The sequence below is a fragment of the Vanessa tameamea genome, chromosome 27, assembly GCF_037043105.1.
Source record: "Vanessa tameamea isolate UH-Manoa-2023 chromosome 27, ilVanTame1 primary haplotype, whole genome shotgun sequence".
NCBI lineage: Eukaryota > Metazoa > Arthropoda > Insecta > Lepidoptera > Nymphalidae > Vanessa > Vanessa tameamea.
Genome location: NC_087335.1, coordinates 1,797,939 through 1,822,311, shown reverse-complemented (window position 1 = coordinate 1,822,311; position 24,373 = coordinate 1,797,939). Strand labels below are relative to the sequence as shown.

The following is a 24,373-nucleotide window of genomic DNA, read 5'->3' as shown; positions in this document are numbered from 1 at the left end:
GTGGTACTTGACAGTAACACCGAGCCAATGAAGGGATTTTGACGTTAGCAGCGATTTTAAGTGGGCCAATCTTACATCCGGTGTCTGACGCAGTGACATCCTGCGCGAAAAGCCCGGGAATTGGCTAAAGGCGGGCTGACACCTGCGCAGCATCCCCTCAGACGCTCCAAGATCACATCTCGCGAAAAGTAATGATTATTTCGGTCTACGGGCGCCTAGTTCCGCGTATTCCCGTAGTGGCGCTGCGAGTCGAACGGGAGTGGGAAGGTGTACGTACCTCAATAGAGTCCAGTTAAAACGTAATTTTAGTTCTTGAAATTGAAAAATTGCGGATGTATCGTTACAAGTGTATTGTAGCGGACGCGTTACATACGTTGCGATTGAAATTCGCATTGGATCCGCGTTCGGTTGTGCTAAATCGTTTTATAACGTACGCCGTCGTCCATTATACCGAGTGATTTAACACGGATATGGAGGACAGGATCGACTCAATAAATTAGTGTTATGTGCTGATCGAATAAAATGTGCAAGTTATTGTTGAAAGTGCATCGACCGTGTACAAACTGGTGGTATGCCGACCGGGTGCTACGATGCACGAGCGATCGCCACACTCCTTAGGATAGGGCTCGTATTGACTCGCGATACTGAGATATAAAGGACATGTTCATTTATGAATCAATTACTTATTGACAATAAATTATTGCACCACAAGATGCTAATAAACCCAACGGGGCGGACAAAATCGACCGCACCGTGCGGCCCACACGCGAAAAACATCTGAAAATATATATTCACTCCCTAATGGCGCTGGATAAAATTCTTCTCTTCATTGCCTTTTTCGCGGTCGTCAGCGCGGAGTACAATGAGGTGGAAGCAAAAAATAAAACGCAAGAAACCATGGCGGCGAAAAGGGAGCAAAGAGCCAGGTTCGCGGCACCGGAGCCGGTGCGCGGCTCGTTCCAGAAGCTGAGCCACCTCATGAACAGGACCGAAGACAGGAATAGCAGGCGCAGGAAGCAGAATATCAATAAAATATTGCAACTGAATCGAAAACACAAAGCGCCAAATGACGATATGATGAACGACAACGAAGGTGCCATCGCGATTAACCAGAAGTCTCCAGGAGACAACGACACAAATACACTGGCGGACAAGATGAAGGCTCTCAGACGAGAAGGGCCGACGTACGAGGCGATCTATAAGAACAATTACGTGCCCCAAGTGACAGGAGTGTTCTGTGACTTCGAGAAGCACAACGATTCCGTAGATATGTGTAAATGGCAATGGAACTCGACCGTTTCCAACCACGGTCTGGGTTTTCGTGTGGTGACGGCGGCTGATATCGTGGAAATGAACATGACGACGAGAGGTCTCAAATTTTCCGGACCGCAGACCGATGCTGATGGAAATAAGGAAGGTGAGATCACTTTGGTATATCGTGGTTTCTTTTAAAAAGCGCTTGGTCTCATTTCTTTTGCATATTTATGTGAATTGCCTGTAAATGTTTTATGTCAGAATAAACGTAATTTGAAATGATTTTCGTCTTACATTTCGCTAAATTGTTAACCTTTTTGAAGTTTATTTTTTAATTAACACAAAAATGATCACGACGTAAATAAAAAATTCTTAATAAATTAAAAAAATAATGAAAACGATTTTGTTATGTTATTTGATATTCATCATTATTACCGATGGATATTCATCATCTTTTCTCATTCTTGTCTTAAAGCAACCACATTCATATCTACCACTAAATAATATATTGCTTTCATTATTTTGTATTACTTGAAACCAATATCAAAATCCAATTTAAACAGTCTATTATAAGCTAAGTTAAAAAGAGTAGCAACTGTTTCTTGTCGGTTCTTCTTCTAACACATTCCTAACCAGCGGTAGCTTTGGTGTTGCTTTCTTGATCCACGTTAAAGAATATTTTGATTTTGATTATTTCCATTTTAAATCGTCACGTTACAGGATTAAATGAATTCCATTCAAACCAACGGTTCGCAATATAGATTCTACCGAAATTAAAAAAATCTCATAGTTACAGTATGTCTCAAATGATGTATGTATGTAAATTTTGTGTGTATGACTAAGTAGTCAAATGCAGATCCGTAATATAATATCACGTCACATTGTGATTTACTATGAGATGTATAAGATATTAACATTACTTTTTATTACAGTATTGCCATTAATAAAAAACAAAAACTTAAACCATTACCTAATTATTTACTCATAAAATGTCACTCTCAAACGGCAACTACAGATTATTGTTGTAGGTATGTAGATGACACGTGGTTGTTGATATTAGATGTACTTTTAAATGCATTTTTATGTCATAGTTCTCAAATTAATATCCTAGCTGACCTTTTAATTACAAAACTCCAACAATGTTAGGTATTTAGAACATTATACAGTATTTTTATTATATGCTTATTAATGTCGTCAGTAAGTTATAACCTATGATAAATTAGTTGGGTGCTCGTATAATATTAAACAATAATTTTGCAACACAACAATAACATTGTTGTTTGGAGACTTACAGCGCAGCCGGGCGGCATTTTTGAGTGGGCGGCAAATACAACGATCGCCATCTTCGAACTCATTCATTTCTTTATTAAGTACAAGTAAATTCTTAAGTATTTGAGAAACCAACTGTCGATGGGCCTTGCGGTGGATATGCCAATCTCAATCAACTCCATATGTTCACACACCCTCCCCTTTTGCTTTTGTTAATAATTCTAAAAACGAACAAAACGAAATGTATTTTATGGAATATTTTGTTATAATGAAAATAAAAATCGTTGAAGTTATTTTAATTACGTTTTTTTTTTTTGGTTATTCAAATTATTTAATATATGCAGTGTTTATAAATAAATCTTTGAAAAATTTAGCTCTGGATGCTAGGCAATTTAGTAGAACATTTTATTACTCTATGCTATGCGTTCGTATGCCGCTCCGGGCAGCTAACCCCGTATAAACTAGATCCAGATACCTCACTAACCTATACGTTGTCAACATTTTTCGTTTATTTCATTCATTTTTATTGTATTGTTCAATGTTTTTTTCCGCCAGATAAAGTGTTGTCATGTTATATGTCTCTATTTTTTACGATATATGTGTATTTTTTGTGTGTGGCAATATGCATGTTCGTATTTGTTATGACTAAGCGTTGTTTATAAATAATATTATTTTTTCTTTTTTGATGTATTTGATTTCATCGCTCGCATACGTGTTTTTCTAAGCATGAATTGAATGTTTCAAAACTTTATTATATTACAATAAAGTGTTTAATATTTTTTTAAGGATTTGAAGTAAGCGATATTTTTCAAATTGTTTTTTATTTTAATTAAAATATAGGTGTTATACGAGGTACCAAGTTGAACGGCCTAACGAACGGCGACGTAAGTATAACAGCAACATATATTTTTTTTAAATATTTAATTATTTAATAAATAATGTTTACATATGACACATGACACATGACACAAAAACAGAGTACTTAAAAAAATAAATAAACAAATAATAGATTAATGACCCTCATGCTAGGAAAATCCTGTGTTATGGGGACATTTATCCGTCCACTACAACTAACTAAATCGATGATGTTTTAAAAGTAGAATATGACAATAATGTACTATTTAAATAATTGTGGACGCGCAGTGTTCGCTATTCGCTAAATAACTATTATCACAGCACCCGGTCGTGACTGACTTCTCAGCAACTACGTCATATCGCGCGAATTTTAAAATACAATATTAAAGGAAATTGTCAACGGACATTATATTTTAAATAAAGTTTAATAAAACAATAGTACTTACCTAGTGTCCTAGTTATAATGTCCAAAAATACTTAGTTACAGGGCTTTGCAAGCCCGTCTGTATATGTCCCAATTATCGTGAAACAGCGATGCTTGGTATTTTTGTTAGTTCAATTTCCTGGAAAATAAATACGCCAACCGAAAGCTTCACTGGCATGGGTCGGTAACCGTGAAAAGACGGAAGGAATAGCTAATGAAATAAAAATAACAAAGCGCGAAGATAACGCCCTGCACGCCCTCTACAATGCACTCCATCACATTTTTCTTCAATGATGCATTTAATAGGATTATAAAAAACCTATTGGAACATATGTATATAATATGTATTGGTTCATAATCGTGGCACACACGCGTTCCACCACCATTCCGACACCGATATCGTGTCGGAGAATATAAAAACCTTTACGGTCATTGTTCTTTTAATTGCATTGAGTTAAAGACAGCCGTCTTAGGCTACTTCCTCGTTGTATTGAACATCTCACGGACTTAAACCGTGATTAACTGTAAAATTTATTCTGATTTTGATCTCGAATCGTACTTTATAAATCACGTGGTTCTATTTTGGGCTCCCAAACTACAAACTACTAAATATAAAATGACGCTTAATCCAATCAAGAGTAATTTTATATCCTGATAATTATAAAATAAGTTTTAACGATGTTTTGGCCGTGTTAAAGCAACAGACAGACCGACAGACAGTTAGACTAAATGACAGAGTCACTTTTGCTTTTCTAATATTAGTATAGATTAAACTACCCTCCTTTGACCAGGTCGTATCAATTTCACACGCTCATTATTACATCAAAATCGGGAAATTATAAACTGAACGTCGAATTGGTATATTGCTATATTGGTATACCATGATATGATAGATCATGAGAAATGGTCACCATTAAATTTGTACTATAACAAATATATACCTCCAAAAATGAGAGCTATGTCGTTTAATCCCTTGTACATGAAAACAAGGCCAATGAAAATTTGCATCGGGACTTGAAGACCCGATGTTTTAGGCTTCGAAGTTGCGGACTCAAGTTGAGTGTCCATGTTATTTTTGAAGTCAGTGTGAACATTCCTCTTTATTTTTTTCTTTTCTTCTCTCTATTTATGTTTCGGAAATATTTGATTTTTGTTAATCTACCTGGGCTTTGAGCTAGATTTAAAGGTTGAAATAGGCCGAAGTCATTTTGAGGAAGAAAGGTTACATCGTGGTTGCTCAAATCAGTCATTAACTTGTTTAAAATGTCATTTGAATGTAAATATAATTTGAGATACTATCTAACTCACACTTTAACTGGAAGACATCTGTAGATAGCATTGCTATTTGTCGGTAGAATGGTGGTAGGTACCTGTCCAGACATACTTGGCTTCCTACCACTAGTAAAAGTAACCGTCACTAAAGAGACAATATATATTATATAACATTCCTGCTAGTTTGAATCAAGCCTAACCCGTAGGAGACAATTGAAATAAATTGATCCGTCAACGACTTCCTCAGCTTAACACTTATTTAATGAGACAAAGTGAAGGGAACACGCCTACGCTACTGAGCGAAGCAAAAGCGACTGCAAGGCGAAATAAATAAATTTTAAGCTATGGTCACATCTGTGCGACGAAACTGATTTATTAAAAAAAAACTTTGTAGTTGTTTTACATATGACTTTTTTATAGTATAGGTTGGCGTACGAGCAAATAGGCCACCTGATGGTATGTGGTCAACATCGCCCATAGACAATAGCGCTGTAAGAAATATTAACCATTCCTTTCATCGCCAAACCTTGGGAACAAAGATGTTATGTCCCTTGTGACTGTAGTTACACTGGCTCACTCGACCTTTAAGCCGGAACACAACAATACTAAGTACTATTTTGTTGTAGAATATCTGATGAGTGGGTGGTATCTACCTAGACGGGTTTGCCCAAAGCCGTACCACGAAGTAAATTTACGAGATATTATTTAAGATTAAATAAGCACTTAGTCTAGTTCATAATCGTGACACACGCGTTCTACCACCATACTGACACCGTTAACGACACCGATATTGGCACTGTACAAAACTTTAACCATTCCTTACATCACCAATTCGCCACCAACACGGCTTATAAGTTACACTGACTCCCCTTTTCCGTTTAAACTGGAACACAACAATACGATAAAAACAATGAGCATTGCTGCTTGGCGGTAGAATATATGATGAGTATACCCCTACCACCAAGAACCATTGAGCGCTCACGTGTGTTCCTTCTGTCTTGGCTAAGGTTCAGTACTTGGCCATCCAGCTCGTGACACCGTCGGGCCAACCGTAATACAAAATTAAGAAAGTAAAAAGACGCATTAGATTCGTAATATTTTCTGTCGATATTCAGAAATTCTATAAGTTCAAGGAAATGTAGTAGAAACTCGTGTAAAAGTTATTCCTGCATGAAAATCAACGTTATTGACCAATTTACGCATTCATAAATAATGATAAATAAGAGCCGAGATGGCCCAGTGGTTTGAACGCGTGCATCTTAACCGATGATTTCGGGTTCAAACCCAGGCAGGTACCACTGAATTTTCATGTGCTTAATTTGTGTTTATAATTCATCTCGTGCTCGGCGGTGAAGGAAAACATCGTGAGGAAACCTGCATGTGTCTAATTTCAACGAAATTCAGCCACATGTGTATTCCGCCAGCCCGCATTGGAGCAGCGTGGTGGAATATGCTCCAAACCTTCTCCTCAAAGGGAGAGGAGGCCTTAGCCCAGCAGTGGGAAATTTACAGGCTGATTATTTAATAATGATAATATCCTTTCCCATTATTTTTAGAGTTCCATACCTCTAAAGGGCAAAAGGAACCTCTATAAGATCACTTTGTTTTCCCTCTGTCCGTCCGTGATTCTTTTTCTCAACACCGCTTAGGTATAAAGTTGAAATGAATACCAAATACTGAGGTCTGCATTCCCTTGGAGAAAAAAACAAAACCCAAAGGATACTTCCCATTGTTTTAGAATATTGAAATTTGGTAAGAAGTAATATATTGAAGTACAAGTTTAAAAATATATAAATCATATAATTGTTTTTACTAACTGTCTGGTGGAACGGAACCCTCAGTGCGCGAACTCGAATCCAACTATCCCGAGATTTTATTTATGTTCAAATTATAAAAATGTTAAACGATTCGAATGCTTCCATAGTATGGTCACATTAATGTGTAAATTCCTTAAGTATCTGAAAAAATTGACTTTTGAAAAAATCAAAGAAGATAAGAACATATTATTTATATACTTTCCCATTCATAACAGGAAACGTTTCGTAATTTGATCAACATTATTAATATTAGTAGAAATTCATCATTTGCACAGATTTTTGGTTTACAAAATTTCGTGTCTATAATGATGTCCGTTGAGGAGTTTCTACATCTAGAGCCAATTTTGGGTTTAGAATCGGCTAAAGCGTATCATGATAATACATTGTCATCAAAACTGAACGAACTGCAATATGTCAACTTCGTAGGATAAGAGGAAGTTCTTGCTTAACTTAACTATACGTTATATCGCAAGTTAAGTAAGAAATAAACAAATAACTGCGGCAAGTACGAGTCGTACTCGTGGTCTGAGAGTTCCGTGCGACAACACAATACTGAAAGAAACGTTGTTACATACATACTTACATACATTAGCAGCCTGTAAATTTCCCACTGCTGGGCCAAGGCCTCCTCTCTCTTTGAAAAGGTTCGGAGCATATTCCACCACGCTGCTCCAATGCGGGTTGAGGGAATACACATGTGGCAGAATTTCGTTGAAATTAGACACATGCAGGTTTCCTCACGATGTTTTCCTTCACCGCCGAGCACGAGATGAATTATAAACACAAATTAAGCACATGAAAATTCAGTGGTGCCTGCCTGGGTTTGAACCCGAAATCATCGGTTAAAATGCACGCGTTCTAACCACTGGGCCATCTCGGCTCTCGATACATTGTTGTAACAACAATATTACGATTTTTAGATTTTTTTGCTAAACATTTGCTACAAGATATTGCTTATTGTCAAATTTCATGATTCTAGGTCAACGGGAAGTGAAGTGCTTTTGATTCCCTTTGCGAATGTATTAGAAATGAGACAACAAAACTAAACTGCGATATCTTTTGATTGTGTAGACTTAGAGGTTTGATGTTTTCACAGCCCCAAGGGACCGCAGAATTAAGTATTTGGTATTCATTTCAAATGTTTACCTCTACGCGTTCCTGAGAAAAAGGGTCTTAGTGGACAGGCACACAGACGGTGAAACAGTCTTATGAGAGTTGCTTTAGAGATACAGAAGTCTAAAAAAAGTAACACCTGTAAATGTATCTGTTGGGACAAGACCACTCTCTTTTGAGGACAAGGTTCAGAGCATACAGCACTAAGCTGATGGTAGACGAGTCGGACAGCTGGAGATTCTTAGACGGCATAGATTTTTATTTCAGCACCAATTAATACCAATTAATTAATGTGAAAATTTAAGTTAAAAAATCGTCAAGAAATATTTTGGGTCCTTGAGCCTAAATAACTTAGCGAAAATTGAAATCTTAGCAATATTGCATAAATCTGGTTCTTTATATTATTGGTTAAGTTTTGAGTCTACAATTCAAACGAGAAAAAGATGAAAATATTCTCGGGAAAACCCACGCATACATATAGGAAATGTACCCAAACACACTTGCGTAATATATCGACAAGACTACCAAATATAATCGAAGTGAAATACGCACCAAATGCTTCTCTTAAAAAAATTTTCGTTATCTATCCTGTATACTGGCAGTTACTTCTATCACTGCATATGATTATACAAAGCAACCCACCTCATAAGTTTATCTGTCTAAACGCGATAAACTCAAAAACTACATTTTTACCAGTGGTCGGATTTCACGAGGATGTTTCAGATGTGTTTAAAAGTTTTGTGTAAATTGGCTGAAATATGACAATTATTGGGAAAGATGTTAGAAAAATCATGCCAACGGGAGCTTTACCGCTTAACAAATAAATATAAATAAATATTGGAAATAACCACATACATTATTCTGATCCCAATGTAAGTAGCTAAAGCACTAGTGTTATGGAAAATCAGAAGTAACGACGGTACCACAAACACCCAGACCGAAGACAACATAGAAAACTAATGAACTTTTTGTACATCGACTCGGCCGGGAATCGAACCCGGGACCTCGGAGTGGCGTACCTATGAAAACCGGTGTACACACTACTCGACCACGGAGGTCGTCATAAACCTTACGTGTTTAACGTTATGTAACCCTCACTTCATCCGCGCGAAGTCGAAACGGGCGTTTATTATTTTTATAATAATGATCAACTTTTATGCGTTTTATTATTAAACAATATAAATTAATCAAAAAAAGTTCGTCCTGAAATCGACCGAGGGAGTAACCTTTATTCTTACGACATGTACTTATATAACGACTATGTACAAACATGATTATTAATTCCGGTATTCTAGTTCTGGTTATTCCATTCATCCGCATGTCGAAGGTTTTGGAAAGTCTCAACCATGTTAAATGTTTTCGTTATTAAAAGGTAAAATTCTGTAAATGTCTAACTGTTGAGCCAAGGGCTCCTTTCCTGTTGCGAAGTTTTTAGCTTATTCAGGGTTACTGTGAATGGTTTTCTTCATGACTGAGTACCAGATTGATTATAAATACTAATTAAGCACATAAAGAATCAGAGTGCCTGTATTTGAACGCTTCTCTATACTCAAATAAGATTTTTTTTTTAATAATTGTTAGCTGGACTGGCAAATGGGCCACTTAATGGTAAATGATTTCCACCCCCATGGACATTTCTTACGGCGTCAATGTCCATATATTGAGGTCAATGGCTACTTTACAAATAAAATCGCAACAAACGTAGGATAAATGATACTGAACTATTTTTTATTTGTAATTTTTTTTATGGTATCGGTAGGCGGACGAGGAAATGGGCCGCCTGATGGTAAGTGGTCGCCACCGCCCATAGACAATGACGTTGTAAGAAATATTAACTATTCCTTATATCAATGCGCCACCTTGGGTACCAAGATGTTACGTCCCTTGTGCCTGTAGTTACACTGGCTCAGTCACCCTTCAAACCGGAACACAACAATACTGAGTACTGCTGTTTGGCGGTAGAATATCTGATGAGTGTGTGGTACCTACCCAACGGGCTTGCTCAAAGCCCTACCACCAAGTAAAGCCTATTATTTTAAAACTAAACATCAGACTAAAGCGATGGCAGAAATTTAAAGAATACTTGCAAGTTAATTTTAAACGTTATATCCAAAAGCCGCATATTAAGACGCGTGCGCGTTTATAAATAAAACAAAAATGTTCCTTAAATAAATTAACTCTACATATGAAGCGGCTGCGTTAATGTGTCTCCTCGATGCTCTGTTGTTGTCGCTCACGCGCCGGTCTGAAATAGATTCGCTGACTTCTCTCTAACTCAATGAACGGTATTTGAATATCTTATATATAAATATAATAAAATTCCGCAGAATTTTTTAACTTTGCCGTTTCGTAAATTCAAATCATTTGTAAAAAAGTACATTGGTAAGGAAGGCATATTATTCGATACAAGATTATATAGATGATAAAAAAGCGATTGTTGACTTCCAGGCAGGAGACATGACATACTTATATAACTGTATTTAACTAACATGACTATATTTAGATGTTGAAAAAGAGTAACTACTGAGTTTTCTTGCCCGTTCTTCTCAGTAGAATCTACATCCCGAACCGGTGGTAGCTTTACTTTAAATGGTTTGTTAAATGACGATTCAAAAGTGCTTGTAAAAGCCAACTTGAATAAAGTTTATTTTGATTTAGATTTTGATAAACTATCGTCCCGACTTTACACGGTTATAGTAAGGTTCTATTTACAATTTTTAGGTTGAAGATTTTCTTTTGTTTTTTACCGGCTAGGAAAGTTGAAATTATTGGCTTTTTTGAAATTATTATTATATGCATTTTGTACGTATTACAAACCTTCCTCTTGAGTCGCTCTGTTTATTGATGAAAACCGCACAAAAATCGATTGTGTTATTTAAAAGATCTAACACGACAGAAAGCGACTTTGTTTTATACTATTTAGATACACATATTATAAATAGGCGACAACAAAACAGTTCAGTATCTCTTTCTCTTCGGTTAGTCAACCGTTTTCCTGTCTCTGTTTTTTTTGGTAACCATTGACATACTTTTTGAGTTTTCAATAAAAATTTGCATTTAAAAATATAATAAGAATATGAAAATTTATATTAGTTTGATATTGAAAATTACAATAATTATTGTAATCGATTTATTTATCTTAGCTCTAGTTTTGGAATGTATGCTATAAGTCTAAATCTCAGAATATATTAAGTACTTTTTATTGTTAATAAACATTAATGGCACATAATGTATTATGGCATTGAATTAATCTAAATCTAATTTTTGCTGACTGTACTTAACCGTGAGTTATATACAGCATGACTGTTTGAATACTATCGATATTTAAGGACGTGATATATGATAAAAAAATACATATAACATAAATATTAATAAACTTCTAAGTAAAGTTAACCAAAAGCTTTGTAATTAATTACGCATCGTGTGGACACCCTAGTTGCGCTGTCGACCACGGGGCCACGGGGCGGGGTTACGGGTGGCAAGCGGCACAGTATAACACCACGCCGCAAGCGCCGCTGGCAATGTGTCCACACTTTATTTATTTAAATGGAAAATTTTGGAAATTTGGTCAAAAATTAAGTACCTATGTTTTTACATAATTGGAATAAGAATCATGTACCGAGTATTCTCCTTAAATATTGATAGTATTTCACCAGTCACCCTGCATATAATAGTCGAAGCGTTTACAATGGTCAACATTACTTAAATATATGATATACTGATAAGTTACCTAATATGTTATTATTGTACATTTTTGTTATATCAAATCAAAATCAAATTATTTTATTCAATATAGAAGCATTACAATTACTTAATTGATTGTGAAATTAAACACAACCAACATCACGGAAAAAAATACCCCGACCTGAGAAGAATCGCCGAAAGAAATATTTATTCAACATAACAAATAATAGCCAGCAGGCGATAGTTTAATTCAAATTCAATGGTGGTATCAACTATGAACTATATGAATAGCCTCTTGCACGTAGAAGTTCCATTACAATTTCTATAAATTTGGTAACAGGGGCATTTTAAACGCTTTCTGGGATCATGTTGTATATTATATATCCTACAAAGGAGTTGCTGACTTTATGCAATTGATTAACAAGGTTAACCCCAAAGACAGAAAAAAACAATGTTTTTTTATCTGTATTACCTGAGGTTTTAAGTCCTCAGACTCTGCGGCCTTATATCTAGCCACTAGACCAATGAAGCAGTCATTCTTTTTTTGATTTATAAAAAACAAATTATTTATTTCACACAAAAAACATCTATAAAACTATTACATGATTGCACTATGAGTAAAGACTTATGTGTAATATAATATGGTCATCAAAAGAAAAACAGATCAAGTACTGGCTATCCTAGCTAGGCTAAATAGAATAGCCTGTGTTAAGGATAATCAGTCCTCTCCCCGAAAGTTGAAATAATTAAAATAATTATAATATGGTAACCAACCAATCATCGATGGGGTGCAGAAATAACGAAAACACTTCTCCCGCTTCTGTGCTCCCATCTCGTTCCCTCGGAATTGCTTAAAGGTAAATCGGACGTCAAATCCAGTACAACCGAAAAGAGTTCAGGTACAGGACCATCGCCTTTACGTTCTATCGGAGGCACGGGAGTATACGTTTTTCCCCCCTCAGACTCTTGGGCGCGAGAAAATCTCAATAACTTTTTATCGTGTTAACCTGATCTAAATCAGGTTGTTGTGTTGATATGCGATCTTGTAAGGGTCGTGAGAAGGCGTTAGATGCGCATACCGCAAGACCGGTTATCGTAGAAATCATTCGAGGAGAGCTATCCCTAGCAGTGGACGTCTCACGGCTGATATTAAGATGATGATGGATCACTGGAAGACCTTATATACAGCCATTAGACGAACGAAGTCATTAGATCAACGAGGCCACTGTAACTTTAGACACAGTGATAAAACAACTTTCTTCCCATGTTTTATGGCGTATCGAAAATGTAAGAAATGGTTAATATTTCTTAAAATTACCGGGTGGTCTATTTGCCAATCTACCTACCTATTTATATAAATAAAGAAAAAAATGGTATTCTGACTTTAATCAGCGTTTCGCAAACTGAAGGGTAAATTTTATATCTTGGCGAATTACTTTAAGCAAGATATTAATAATAGATTCAAGTACCCGTAGTCAAATAAAAGAGTTAGTGACGTGACGTGGTTCAGCAACAGGCGGAATAAATTTGGAAATGCATGTGACAATTTCTCGAAAAATTCTTAATATTTTTATGGACATAAAATACACGTTACTATGAATAAAGTCAGCCATATTAGATTTTTGCTGACGTCACTTAACCTATGACATTCGGAAACCTTCAAGAAATCCGACATCTTATTTGTAGAAACGTTTACTTTCAGTTATGTTGGTACATACGTAAGAATATGTTATATGAAATACCGAATGATATTGCACAAATTTTCGCAAAGTAACATAAATTCTTAGTGTTAATATATATAGAATATCTGATGAGTGGGTGGTACCTACCTAAGTAAAGACGTACGTGTGTCAGACAATAAATATATATAGTCTAACTAAAACTTATAGTAGAAACGCGAAATTAACTCGGCCTATCTCGTGCTCGTTTACGGGAAATCCACTGAATCGCGTTTGATGAAATTTGTTACAAGCTTGAAACCCAAGGAGGCATATAGGCTACTTTGTGCCTAACACCTAAAATGCGAGCAAAATTAAATACAACTAGTATTTAATAGTTTTATTTAGTCTATTGTTTGCCGTATTCGAGTAAAAAGTATTACCAAAATCAGTTCATAATTGCATAATCCACCTCTTTTTTATTAAAAGTTGTCATAAAAATAAAAAACTCACCACGGTTGTAAGATTCTTAATAAGCTGCACAAACTGTTTAGGCGTACTCACCATTTTATTATTCTACTGCCAAATGATAAAACTTTGTACTTTGAGTGTGTCAGTATAATTACCAAGACACCGTAAACACCGTACGAATATAGGGAAATCCTCGCCTATTACTCGATGCATCAGGACTTAAAATTCTATAAACAGACTTGAAATAGATATCCACTATCAAAATCTCTTTAGCTTTAAGAAATCAGTATTGCACGCTATAAGTGGGTAACATTACCATTGTTTTTATTGTAACCTTATTTTTATTTTTAGAGTTTTATAATTGTTACGTTTTTATTAAGCATTAAGCCGTACCTTTTGCCTAAGTTTATGCTTGTTTAGTTTCTATTATTATTATTAATTTAAGAGTGTATTAGTTTTTATTGTAATTCAATAGTACTGTAAATACCTGTAGTGGTGTATCACACTGCATTGGTCCGTGTACTTTTGATTGAATTGTTTTTGTGAATATGCCGATGGTGTTTCAAATAAATAAATTCTGTCCTTGGCGGTCCGTCTGTTTTAGAAATGGTTTATATTTCCAAAGTGGACTTTCTATAGCGAACTAGGCCACATACCAGTACATTTGCATTAAGTCCAAATCAATTCTTCGTTTACTCATTTTCAACAACTGACTCAACACGATTAGGGTAAGTAGGTAGTTTAGGTTATCGTTTGAAAAATAATGACTATAATTTTTGTTTCGTATTCTTTTGTAGTATTTAAAAACTAGAGTAGAGTAAGAGCTGAGATGACCCGGTGGCTAGATCGCGGGCATCTTAACCGATGATTTCGGGTTCAAACCCAGGCAGGTACCACTGAATTTCCATGTGCTTAATTTGTGTTTACAATTCATCTCGTGCTCGGCGGTGAAGGTAAACATGAGGAAACCTGCATGTGTCTAATTTCAACGTAATTCTGCCACATGTGTGTTCCACCAACCCGCATTGGAGCAGCGTAGTGAAATATGCTCCAAACCTTCTCCTCAAAGGGAGAGGAGGGATTAGCCGAGCAGTGGGAAATTTACAGGCTGTTAATGTGAAAAAATGTGAAATGTAGAGCTAACTATACACAGGCCAGCACTATTGGATAGTAAGGAAGCTTATCATCCACGTATAAATTCATCAACCCACTTTATAGCAACGAGGTGAAATAAACTAGAAGCCTCATAAAGAGAGCAGGCCATAGCCCAGCAGCTGGACATTAACAAGCTATTATTATGGACTATATACAGACATAGTCTATAGTCAGTAATTGTAGCAGAAGGTTACGGTGATGTCGTAAAATTAATAATTGGAACAACTCTTGTATAAGAGTTATTAATTGTTTGGTGATAACTTACTAATATTATTAATATTTCAGGTCATTTCCTGTATCTTCCGGTGGATCCCACGATGGAGAACATGGTGATTAAGTCACCACCATTTCGAGGTCTCTGGGAATTTTGTAAGGTAATATAAATTATACAAATATTGTAACATCGATTTCCACCAACCCGCATTGGAGCAGCGTGGTGGAATATGCTCCATACCTTCTCCTCAACGGGAGAGGAGGCCTTAGCCCAGCAGTGGGAAATTTACAGGCTGATTATGTTTATGTTTATGTTATAAATATTGTCTGGCATATAAGTGGATAAATCAGTAGACCAATCAAAACGTGTTAAATTTAAATAGTCTCTTACAAGTACTTTGGAATCGTTATTTTACAGGATTATATTTGTGTTCTCAGAGTGGTCGAAACTCGGTTGTAATCATTTATTGAAAAAGGAAACATATACGAATTCGAATGATTCAAAAATTCCACATCCCACTTTTATTTTCAAATATTTTTTATTGATTGCATTAAAGCTCGTCAAAGCTACCAAAAAATATATCGGTTGACAAACAGATGATAGGTGAATTGTTTTGTCTCTTGGAATTTGTACTGAATGAAGGCGTATATTTTGATTTAACATCTAATACTATTATTCTGAAATGAATTTTACTCTTTCTTGATTAGTTCGAAGCTCGTCTTCACCAAAATAAGATGCAAAATGCAAGTATAAGGCTGGTCTCCGAATCTACAATTTCCGAAGTGCAATGGATTCTTCAAGAAGTCGCAGGAAATAATTTCGATAGGTAAGCAAATATACGAAAATGAATACCTTATTCTGACGATTTAAAAATGAATCTTAGAAATTTTACTTAATAAGACCATTTATAAAATAAACCCCATTTTTGAACCACCTTTTTTTAAGATAAATCATTTTTGTAGACATAGTTTTTGTATTTAGATTTTCGTGCGTATGGTAAACAATAATGAAAGATAAATTAAAATTGCGTTGATTGTTATTAATATTTAATAATAATATTATAATAAATCAAGGAAGATATCATATACCTGTTTGTTAGTAACGTGTTTACGTTTCTAACCAATTTAAGGAGTGTAAACTCTGTCTGAAAATTTCTTGATAGAAACACCCAACTACTTTAAATTGCCGACCAACGATGTGAATCTACGATCTCGGAATCAAGAATATGTATATACTAGTTACTTGAAAAACGTTGATAGATGGTAGAAAATTTTTCGATTAATAAATAGTAATCTAAGTATGAACTGAAACTGGTAGCTTAATCGTATTGATTTTTGTCCACAGTTGGCAGCCCTTGCGGTTCATGATTGGTAAAGTCCAGCAGGAAGTGCGTATAATAGTCGAGGTAACCAGACCGAGTTACGTGAGCCTTACGCAGACTCTACCACATATAGCGCTCGACAACATCCGCATGGTGGAGTGTTTACCTGAACCGCCGGTGTTCAATGGTGAATGTCAGAACGGGCAGCTTAAGTGCAAAATTATGAATGTAAGTTAAATCATTACATTAACATCATCTTTGTTGAATAATAATTAAAGGTAAAGAAGTCGACCCGACTTCCCAATTATGCAATGGTATATTTTACTGTTTTGCAATGAACTCGCATTAATGGACAATCACCGTATTAAGGGAATTGATCTAGAAATAAATAAGATACACTGTTATACCTCAGATTGTAGGGATTTCAAAATTTGTTGGAATCCAATCCTGTTAATTTCTTACCTTTTTGCTTCAACGATTACACTAGAAGATCCATTTCTAATAAACACATAATATATCCACTGAGTGTATCATGGACATCATGCGTGTCATGAAAACAGAAAACGGGAAAAATTGTAATCATAATATTGGTTTAGTACATTTACTAATAAGATCTGATCTTTTCCGTAGAAGGATTCCTGTATCAAGCTGCAGCAAGTTTGTGACCTTGTGAAAGACTGCGATGATGGCAGTGATGAGAACCAGAATTGCGGTAAGTTTATTAGTTATATTAAAATTACAAGGTCACGTGTAAAATGTTTCAGTCTTGCATCAAAGATGAGAAAGTTGTATGAAAGTCCGTCTGGGTTAGTACCACCCACTCATCTTATTTCCCAGGGTTGGTGGCGAATTGATGATGTAAGGAATGGTTAATATTTCTTACAGCGCCATTACATTGTCTATGGGCGATGGTGACCACTTACATCATCAGGTGGCCGATTTACTCGTCCGCCAAACGCCTGAAACTAATTTTGTTAGAAAATATGTTTAGATAGATAAATGCCAAATTTTGTTACCATAAAACTATTTTAATAAAGGTCATAACATCTTAGTTCCCAGAGTTGGTTGTCTATAGTTTCCAGATACGACTAGAATTGTAAAAGCGTATTTTGTATTTAGGCATTATAATTTTCAATTTTCATAAATGAAATTGTAATTATCTTCTATCTATCTATTGCAGACAAAATGCCGTACGGCTCATATTGTAATTTCGAGCAAGACTCATGCGGCTTCGAGAATGTTCCTCAGTGAGTACAGCATTATTATTAAAATATAGTAATTTAATTTAAAAAGTCACTTTTATTCTTCGATTTGGTAATGTTTTTAGACGACGTCCGTGGTCGAGTAGTGTATACACCGGTTTTCATGGGTACGCCACTCCGAGGTCCCGGGTTCGATTCCCGGCCGAGTCGATGTAGAAAAAATTCACTAGTTTTCTATGTAGTCTTGGGTCTGGGTGTATGCGGTACTGTCGTTACTTAGCTATTACATTAGCTACTTACATTGGGTTCAGAGTAATGTGTGTGATGTTGTCCAGTATAAATTTATAAAAATATATATATATTTTCGCATTCGTGACAGATACAATTTACAAAGTGTTAATATATTTTAGGCCGATCCTAAAATGGTCGCGTCACAGCGGTCCCACGCCCACTGACAAGACAGGCCCGAACTACGACCACACGTGCGGCCCAACGCTGGTGTACACCACGGCCAACCCCATGGTGCCGCTCTCACCCGCGCACATGAACTACACCCTAACAACGTGCGTCGGCTACTATTTCTTCGTGAACATGAATGTAACCGGACCGAATAAGGAGAGGGCTGACTTCGCATCTACTGCGGTTATGAAAACCGTCATCTTCAATCCGCCGCCTAAGCTTCACGGAGATATTAACTCTAGATATTATAACTGCTGCATGGTAAGCTGTTGTCGTGAATCTATTATTTTATTTAAAAAAGGAACACTAGTAACGGCAACGTTAATTGCCCAAGGGATAATGATCGAAACGACAATTTCTAAGTCGCTTGTCAAATAATTCAGTTACCCTTAACCCATTCATTTGGGGTTGCCAATGTGCTTTTCTCTCTTCCATTAATTTCTAGTCCTCTCCTCAGTTAACCCCTTCCTGCAAATGTTAACCCTTATACAGATCATCCATCTGTTTTTCGAAATTCCTCTTGCTTGATGTATTATCGACACTCAACCAAATATTCTGTGATTAATCTTTTAAGGTGCTTTATTGCTCCCCTTTTTTAGTCATTCAACCTTTTCTCCACTCAGACTTAATTTTATTTATTTTATTTTAAGTGAATATACATTTTATTTATATTGTACTGTATTAAAAACGATGTAACAAAAACCCTATTGGATTTATCCGTACATCGGTATTCGTTGTCAACACTTATAGACTTAAAACTATACAATAATAACAAAATAAAATATAAAAGAAACAAAAAGCAGGTACATAGCAAATAAATAATGTTACAATTAGTTGTTTATTTTTTTCATAAAACAGCGATAAGCGAATTGACGCTTTGACTATTCATTAACCTGCTCAGAACAACATCGTTTAGTATAGCGTATACAGGTGTTCCATGTATTGTATTAATTATTGTATATTTGCAAAATATACATCGAGTTTTTTCTTAATGTTTTTTACATTTTTTACAGTTTTAAATTATATGGCAGACTGTTCAATAATGTTGGTATAAGGTATTCTAAGGTCTGCCTACCGTAGGTATTATTACACCGGGGGACAATAAGTTTCAATTTTATACAAATCTAATAAATATGATCTGTACATTTGATGTATAAAATATAATTTCTTCAACAGATTCGATTTTACTACCAACAAAATGGTCGCAACTACGGCTCTTTAAGCGTTGACGTGGTCGAACTGACTCCGAGAGGAAATATCACCACGTCACTCTGGTTCTCCACTAAGGATAAAGGGGAGAATTGGTACAGAGCTGCCATTTTTCTGCCAAATATAACGCGAAGGTAAGCTATTATAACAGTCTCAGATCAGAGTAATGTACATACATATATGGTTACCAGTATCATAAATACTTGATAAATATAATATATTGTACAAATCATAATCGTATTATAAGATGAGAATGCTAGTTATATAAATACCTAACACACGAATTCAGATTGCCTCAGTAGTAAATATACTGCCATCAAAGAAAGTAATGCTGCAACTGCACACGTTACAAGATACAATTTAATGAATATTTGCTCGACTTGGCTGCTCCAGTATTTCCCATCGCTGATCCCATGCCCTAAACCATTACTAATATCTCAATAAATGTAGTATATTTGTATGTGCATGTCTTCATTTCGAGGGCTAGGTGCCTCCAGCCCTCCATTGTTACTTCATCAGGTTCTGCCATATATGAGCCCTTTTGTAATCGTTATATCACTTTAAATAAAATTTAAGTTTACCATATCCGAATATATATTCCATTGAGAAGAACCCGGTAAGAGTTAGTTAGTAAGGAATAATATAAGGGAAGCTCAGAGTGTGATTGTGCATCAGAATTTTTATTAGTTAGGGTTAGGGTTAGGGCACCCTGTAATAGGAAATATAGGGAAACCTATAATTGGTATCCTGCTTCTCCGGGAGATTGGGTTATGTGAGATCCTCACCTTACCCATTGCTTAATGTCTTCTTCACTGCAGTAATATTTTGAAGTGGGTTTCCACGATTTGATCCAATATATCGTTAGGAGCCTCTCGAGCCTACTAAGCAACAGTAAGATTATTTATCCCTAAATAAACAGTATTTTTGGCGGGCGCCTGTCTTTTATTTAGGTCAGTATGTTATTTTATATTCGTTTGTCTTGAATCTTTATTGGCACTTCATTGCGGCGGCAAGTTCTTAAATCTACACGTTACTATGTATTTTGTATTATTCCCTATTACGATTGATTCTTCTTTTTTTAATTCTCAGTAGTTACTCTTTTTCAACATCTAAAAATACAGTCATGTTAGTTAAATACAATTATATATGTATGTTATATATCCTGCCTGGAAGTCAACAATCATTAACTCCACGCCTTTTTATTATCTGTATAATCTTGTATCGAATAATATGCCTTCTTTACCAATGTATTTTTTACAAATGATTTGAATTAATAAATACCTGCATGTGTCTAATTTCAACGAAATTCTGCCACATGTGTATTCCACCAACCCGCATTGGAGCAGCGTGCTGGAATATGCTCCATACCTTCTACCTTCTCCTCAACGGGAGAGGAGGCCTTAGCCCAGCAGTGGGAAATTTACAGGCTGATTATGTTATGTAATAAATACAAAAACTAACCGATCCCCTCGACGTTACCATTCACGTGGATCTGGCGACGATTATTTTTGGTATTACCTATTCATACCCAAAGTTATACTTTAATATACTTTGAAAATATTATTAGAAGATAAATTCAACTGCTCGTTCATAATATAAGTGTAGATATTAAAAATCTTTAAATTCCCTTTATGTATTTAATTTTTTCAGGTACTATTTCATCTTCAAAACTCGCATGGGCATGCGGATCTACTCGGACTCTGCGATAGATGACTTTTCGATGGCACCCGAATGTTTCGGCCTAAACATAAACTCCACAGCGTTAGGAGATTACAATTATTACGATCCCATATTCGAAGAGAAGACCACGCCTCATCCAGATTTCGTTGATGCTACATGTAAGTATAGTTTATATATATTTTATTGTCTTAAATAACTATTTCATTTGAAATGGCTTATTGGCCGGCAACGGTTGTATTTATAATTCATCTCGTGCTCGGCGTTCAAGGAAAACGTCACGAGGAAACCTGCATGCGTCTAATGTCAATGTAATTCTGCCTCATGTGTATCCATCGACCTGTGTTGGAGCAGAGTGGACTGAACTCCAAATCTTCTTCTCAACAAGGGAGAGCCTCCTCTCCCCTCTCTTTGCCCAGCTATGGGACATTAGCACGTTGTTACGTCTCTGCACAAGTCCGTCTGGATAGGTACCACCGTTTATTCTTCCGCCAAACAGCGATTCTTAGTATAATTGTATTGTAGTTTAAAGGGTAAGTGAGACAATGTTAGTTCATATTAAATAGACATAACATCTTAGTTCAACAAGGCGCACTTGCGACGTATGGAATGGTTAATGTTTTTTTTATAGTGACAATGCTGTTGGTCGAAAGTTATCATCAGGTGGTTAAGTACCGACTACTCAGTGTGTCTATAAAAAAAAGTATATAATTATTGGCAATAATTCAGCTCTGACAAAGATCTTCTACATTATAAGGTACTAAATTAATAAAACATTTTAGATTACCGTTTCTCCACCTGCGGTACCACGGGCCGTTACGGTCCAAATCAGACCATGTGTGACATCGCCTACAACAATACGCCCGTAGCGGTAACGGTGCTGCAAGGCAAGCCCTACCAGGGGATACAAGTGTGGGAGGTGCCTAACGAGGGGTTGTATACGTGAGTTACTGGAGTTTTATTGTCACTAGTGGGTCGCCCGCGAAACATCGCGTTTATTCTAAGGTTTTTTTAGGAATTTCGAAATCTATGATAGATTTGATTTTATTTAATCGTAAACTGCAAGTCGCTCATCTATATTTGGCGCCAAATATATGAAACCTTATTTAAATTTAATGTCAAATATGTCATGTAATGTCATTAGTTCAGTTAGAATTGGAGTTTTTCGATAACAATTTACTTTAATTTTGTTTAAGTTTTTCATTTTTTGTCTCATACAGTCGTAGCACCGCATTCTAACCGGTCAGTAACTTTTTTCCGTTAAATCGTAACAATTTAGTAAATTGCAATCAAGGAATCCTCTGCCCATGTACGGCTGGAGCTCTTCAAAATGAGACTTTAACCGATTTTTTATGTGCAACTATCATCCCATAAACACTGGGACAAAAATCGGCTCACGGTATTAATATATAAGATATATATTATAAGGACGTGATGCCAATTATGTATTTATAAGACTTTAACAGCTTTATTAAAATTGGTATTAAGATTGTAGGGGTACTGGTCACTAAGTAGTTTGTAGTTCTTCTCGTCACAAAATAACACTTGCATGCTTGCCGTTAAAAATTTAAAAATGAATTAAAAAATAAAATAATTATACTACATATTTACAATTTGTTTGTAAATATGTAGTGAAAAAGGAAACGCCTACAATACTACTAATAAAAACGAATACAATATGAATACGATAATATTTAAAACTCATATGAAAAAAAACATTGATAAATAAGGCATGTTTCTCAAAACAAGATTATATTAAAGATACAAAAAAGTGTGAACTTAGTATTTACTGATTTCTAGGCAGGATTTAAAAAAAAAATTGTTGTTTATCGACAGACTCTGTATTAAAATGGTGGAAAAGAGTAACTACTGAGCTTCCTGCCGGTTTTTCTCGGTAAAATCTAATTTCCGAACCGGTGGTAGCTTAAAATTTATTTCAACTCTGTAACATGACGATTCGAAAGTGCTTTTATGAGCCTACTTGAATAAAGAATATTTGATTTTAATTAACATTCAGCTAATTTAAAGTTATACATTATAGTTTAAAATAGTTTGAGATTCAATCGCAAATTATATGTTATGTTATTCTACGAATAACAAAGACTCAATATTATCGTATGATTTTGTAAGAATGCGAATAACGCCATATATGCTTGCTCACTCTCGCACTATATATACGAAATGCAGTATTTTGTTCGACTTACTCGGGGCGCGTCTTTAGACATCGACGGTCGTAAGTAACTATTATTTAAATGCCACATGATTAATAAAATCTTAGGGATAAATACAGGCATTACCGTCTTTACCACTCACGGGGCACGTGCGCAGGGCCCCCATCCTGAGAGGACCCCGAAGAACCAACAATTTACCAAATTAAACCAAAAAATATTTAGCAAAAGGGCCCCAAATTCATGGGTGCCCAAGGGCCCCAGCATAGCTTGAGACGGCTCTGAATACAGGGACAATATAGTCACTATTCAGAGTCAAGCTTATATAATAGGTTTTCATTTAATTTGCGTTGTAATTATGATATATACAAAATAATTGTGAGTCTTGCTCGCTGTACATCTTTGACATACGTATGTCGTACTAGATCATTACGAAGCAGCTCACAAAACAAATGAAATTAAAAAATACGTTCCCCGAGCACCCTGAGGCTAGCGCTCTCCGATGCAAACGCCTGTCCGCAGCATCCTGGCGACGGGCGCGTCGGGCGGGCTCGGCTCCATGTGGGCGGGCGTGTCGCACGCGGCGCAGGCGCGCGGCCTGTTCGAGCTGCACCGCGGGGAGCGCCTCTACCTGCTGCTGGGCCAGCAGGGCATGAACGCCTGCAAGAAGGTCGGCCTCGGCTCCGAAGCACCCGGGGCGGTCATCGCGTCGAGTGTCTTTCTGACTTCTATTGTCTTTCTTCTAGACTCTGTCGGCGCAGGAGAGTCAGGAGTGTTCCAGGAGGGATTCCAATGAGACGGCTATCGTGTTCACGAGTAAGACGCACGAGGTGCGCAACACGCACGTGAACGACGGCGGGGGAGGGGGAGGGGGTGCTACGTTCGTCTTCCTGGTGAGTTTCGGTGGACGTAGCCTACCATATATTTCCATGCAATGTATCCAATCCTCCTAAGTTACATATACTTACTAGGTTCAAATGGGACTATGTAAATAATTTAATAATTATAATAATAAAATTACAAAAAGTATGTTTGTATTTTATGTTGTAAATATTAGATGATTAGTTAATTTTTCTCCAAAAATATAAAATATAAAAAAAGTCTGACGTAACTATGGAGCCACGTTTCGTGAAAACAAATATTATTCTGTA

The 24,373-nt window shown here is 36.1% G+C and overlaps 1 protein-coding gene across 2 annotated transcripts in view; it reads left to right on the top strand.

The window, feature by feature from the left end:
* Positions 1-138: 138 nt before the first annotated feature.
* Positions 139-24,373, top strand: part of LOC113404905 (tyrosine-protein kinase receptor) — a 39,689-nt gene continuing 15,454 nt past the window's right edge. The window contains exons 1-12 of one of the 2 annotated variants that reach the window (XR_003369452.2): positions 139-1,417; positions 15,258-15,346; positions 15,894-16,012; positions 16,531-16,735; positions 17,138-17,219; positions 17,688-17,754; positions 18,120-18,429; positions 19,345-19,511; positions 21,028-21,215; positions 21,837-21,996; positions 23,745-23,892; positions 23,969-24,115. Coding sequence is in view for 1 of the 2 variants with exons in the window: in XM_026645980.2 (XP_026501765.1) it covers positions 802-1,417; positions 15,258-15,346; positions 15,894-16,012; positions 16,531-16,735; positions 17,138-17,219; positions 17,688-17,754; positions 18,120-18,429; positions 19,345-19,511; positions 21,028-21,215; positions 21,837-21,996; positions 23,745-23,892; positions 23,969-24,115 (2,298 nt within the window). In the remaining variant the exon portion in view is untranslated. The remainder of the gene's footprint in view (positions 1,418-15,257; positions 15,347-15,893; positions 16,013-16,530; positions 16,736-17,137; positions 17,220-17,687; positions 17,755-18,119; positions 18,430-19,344; positions 19,512-21,027; positions 21,216-21,836; positions 21,997-23,744; positions 23,893-23,968; positions 24,116-24,373) is intronic. The other variant, XM_026645980.2, reaches the window with a different exon arrangement.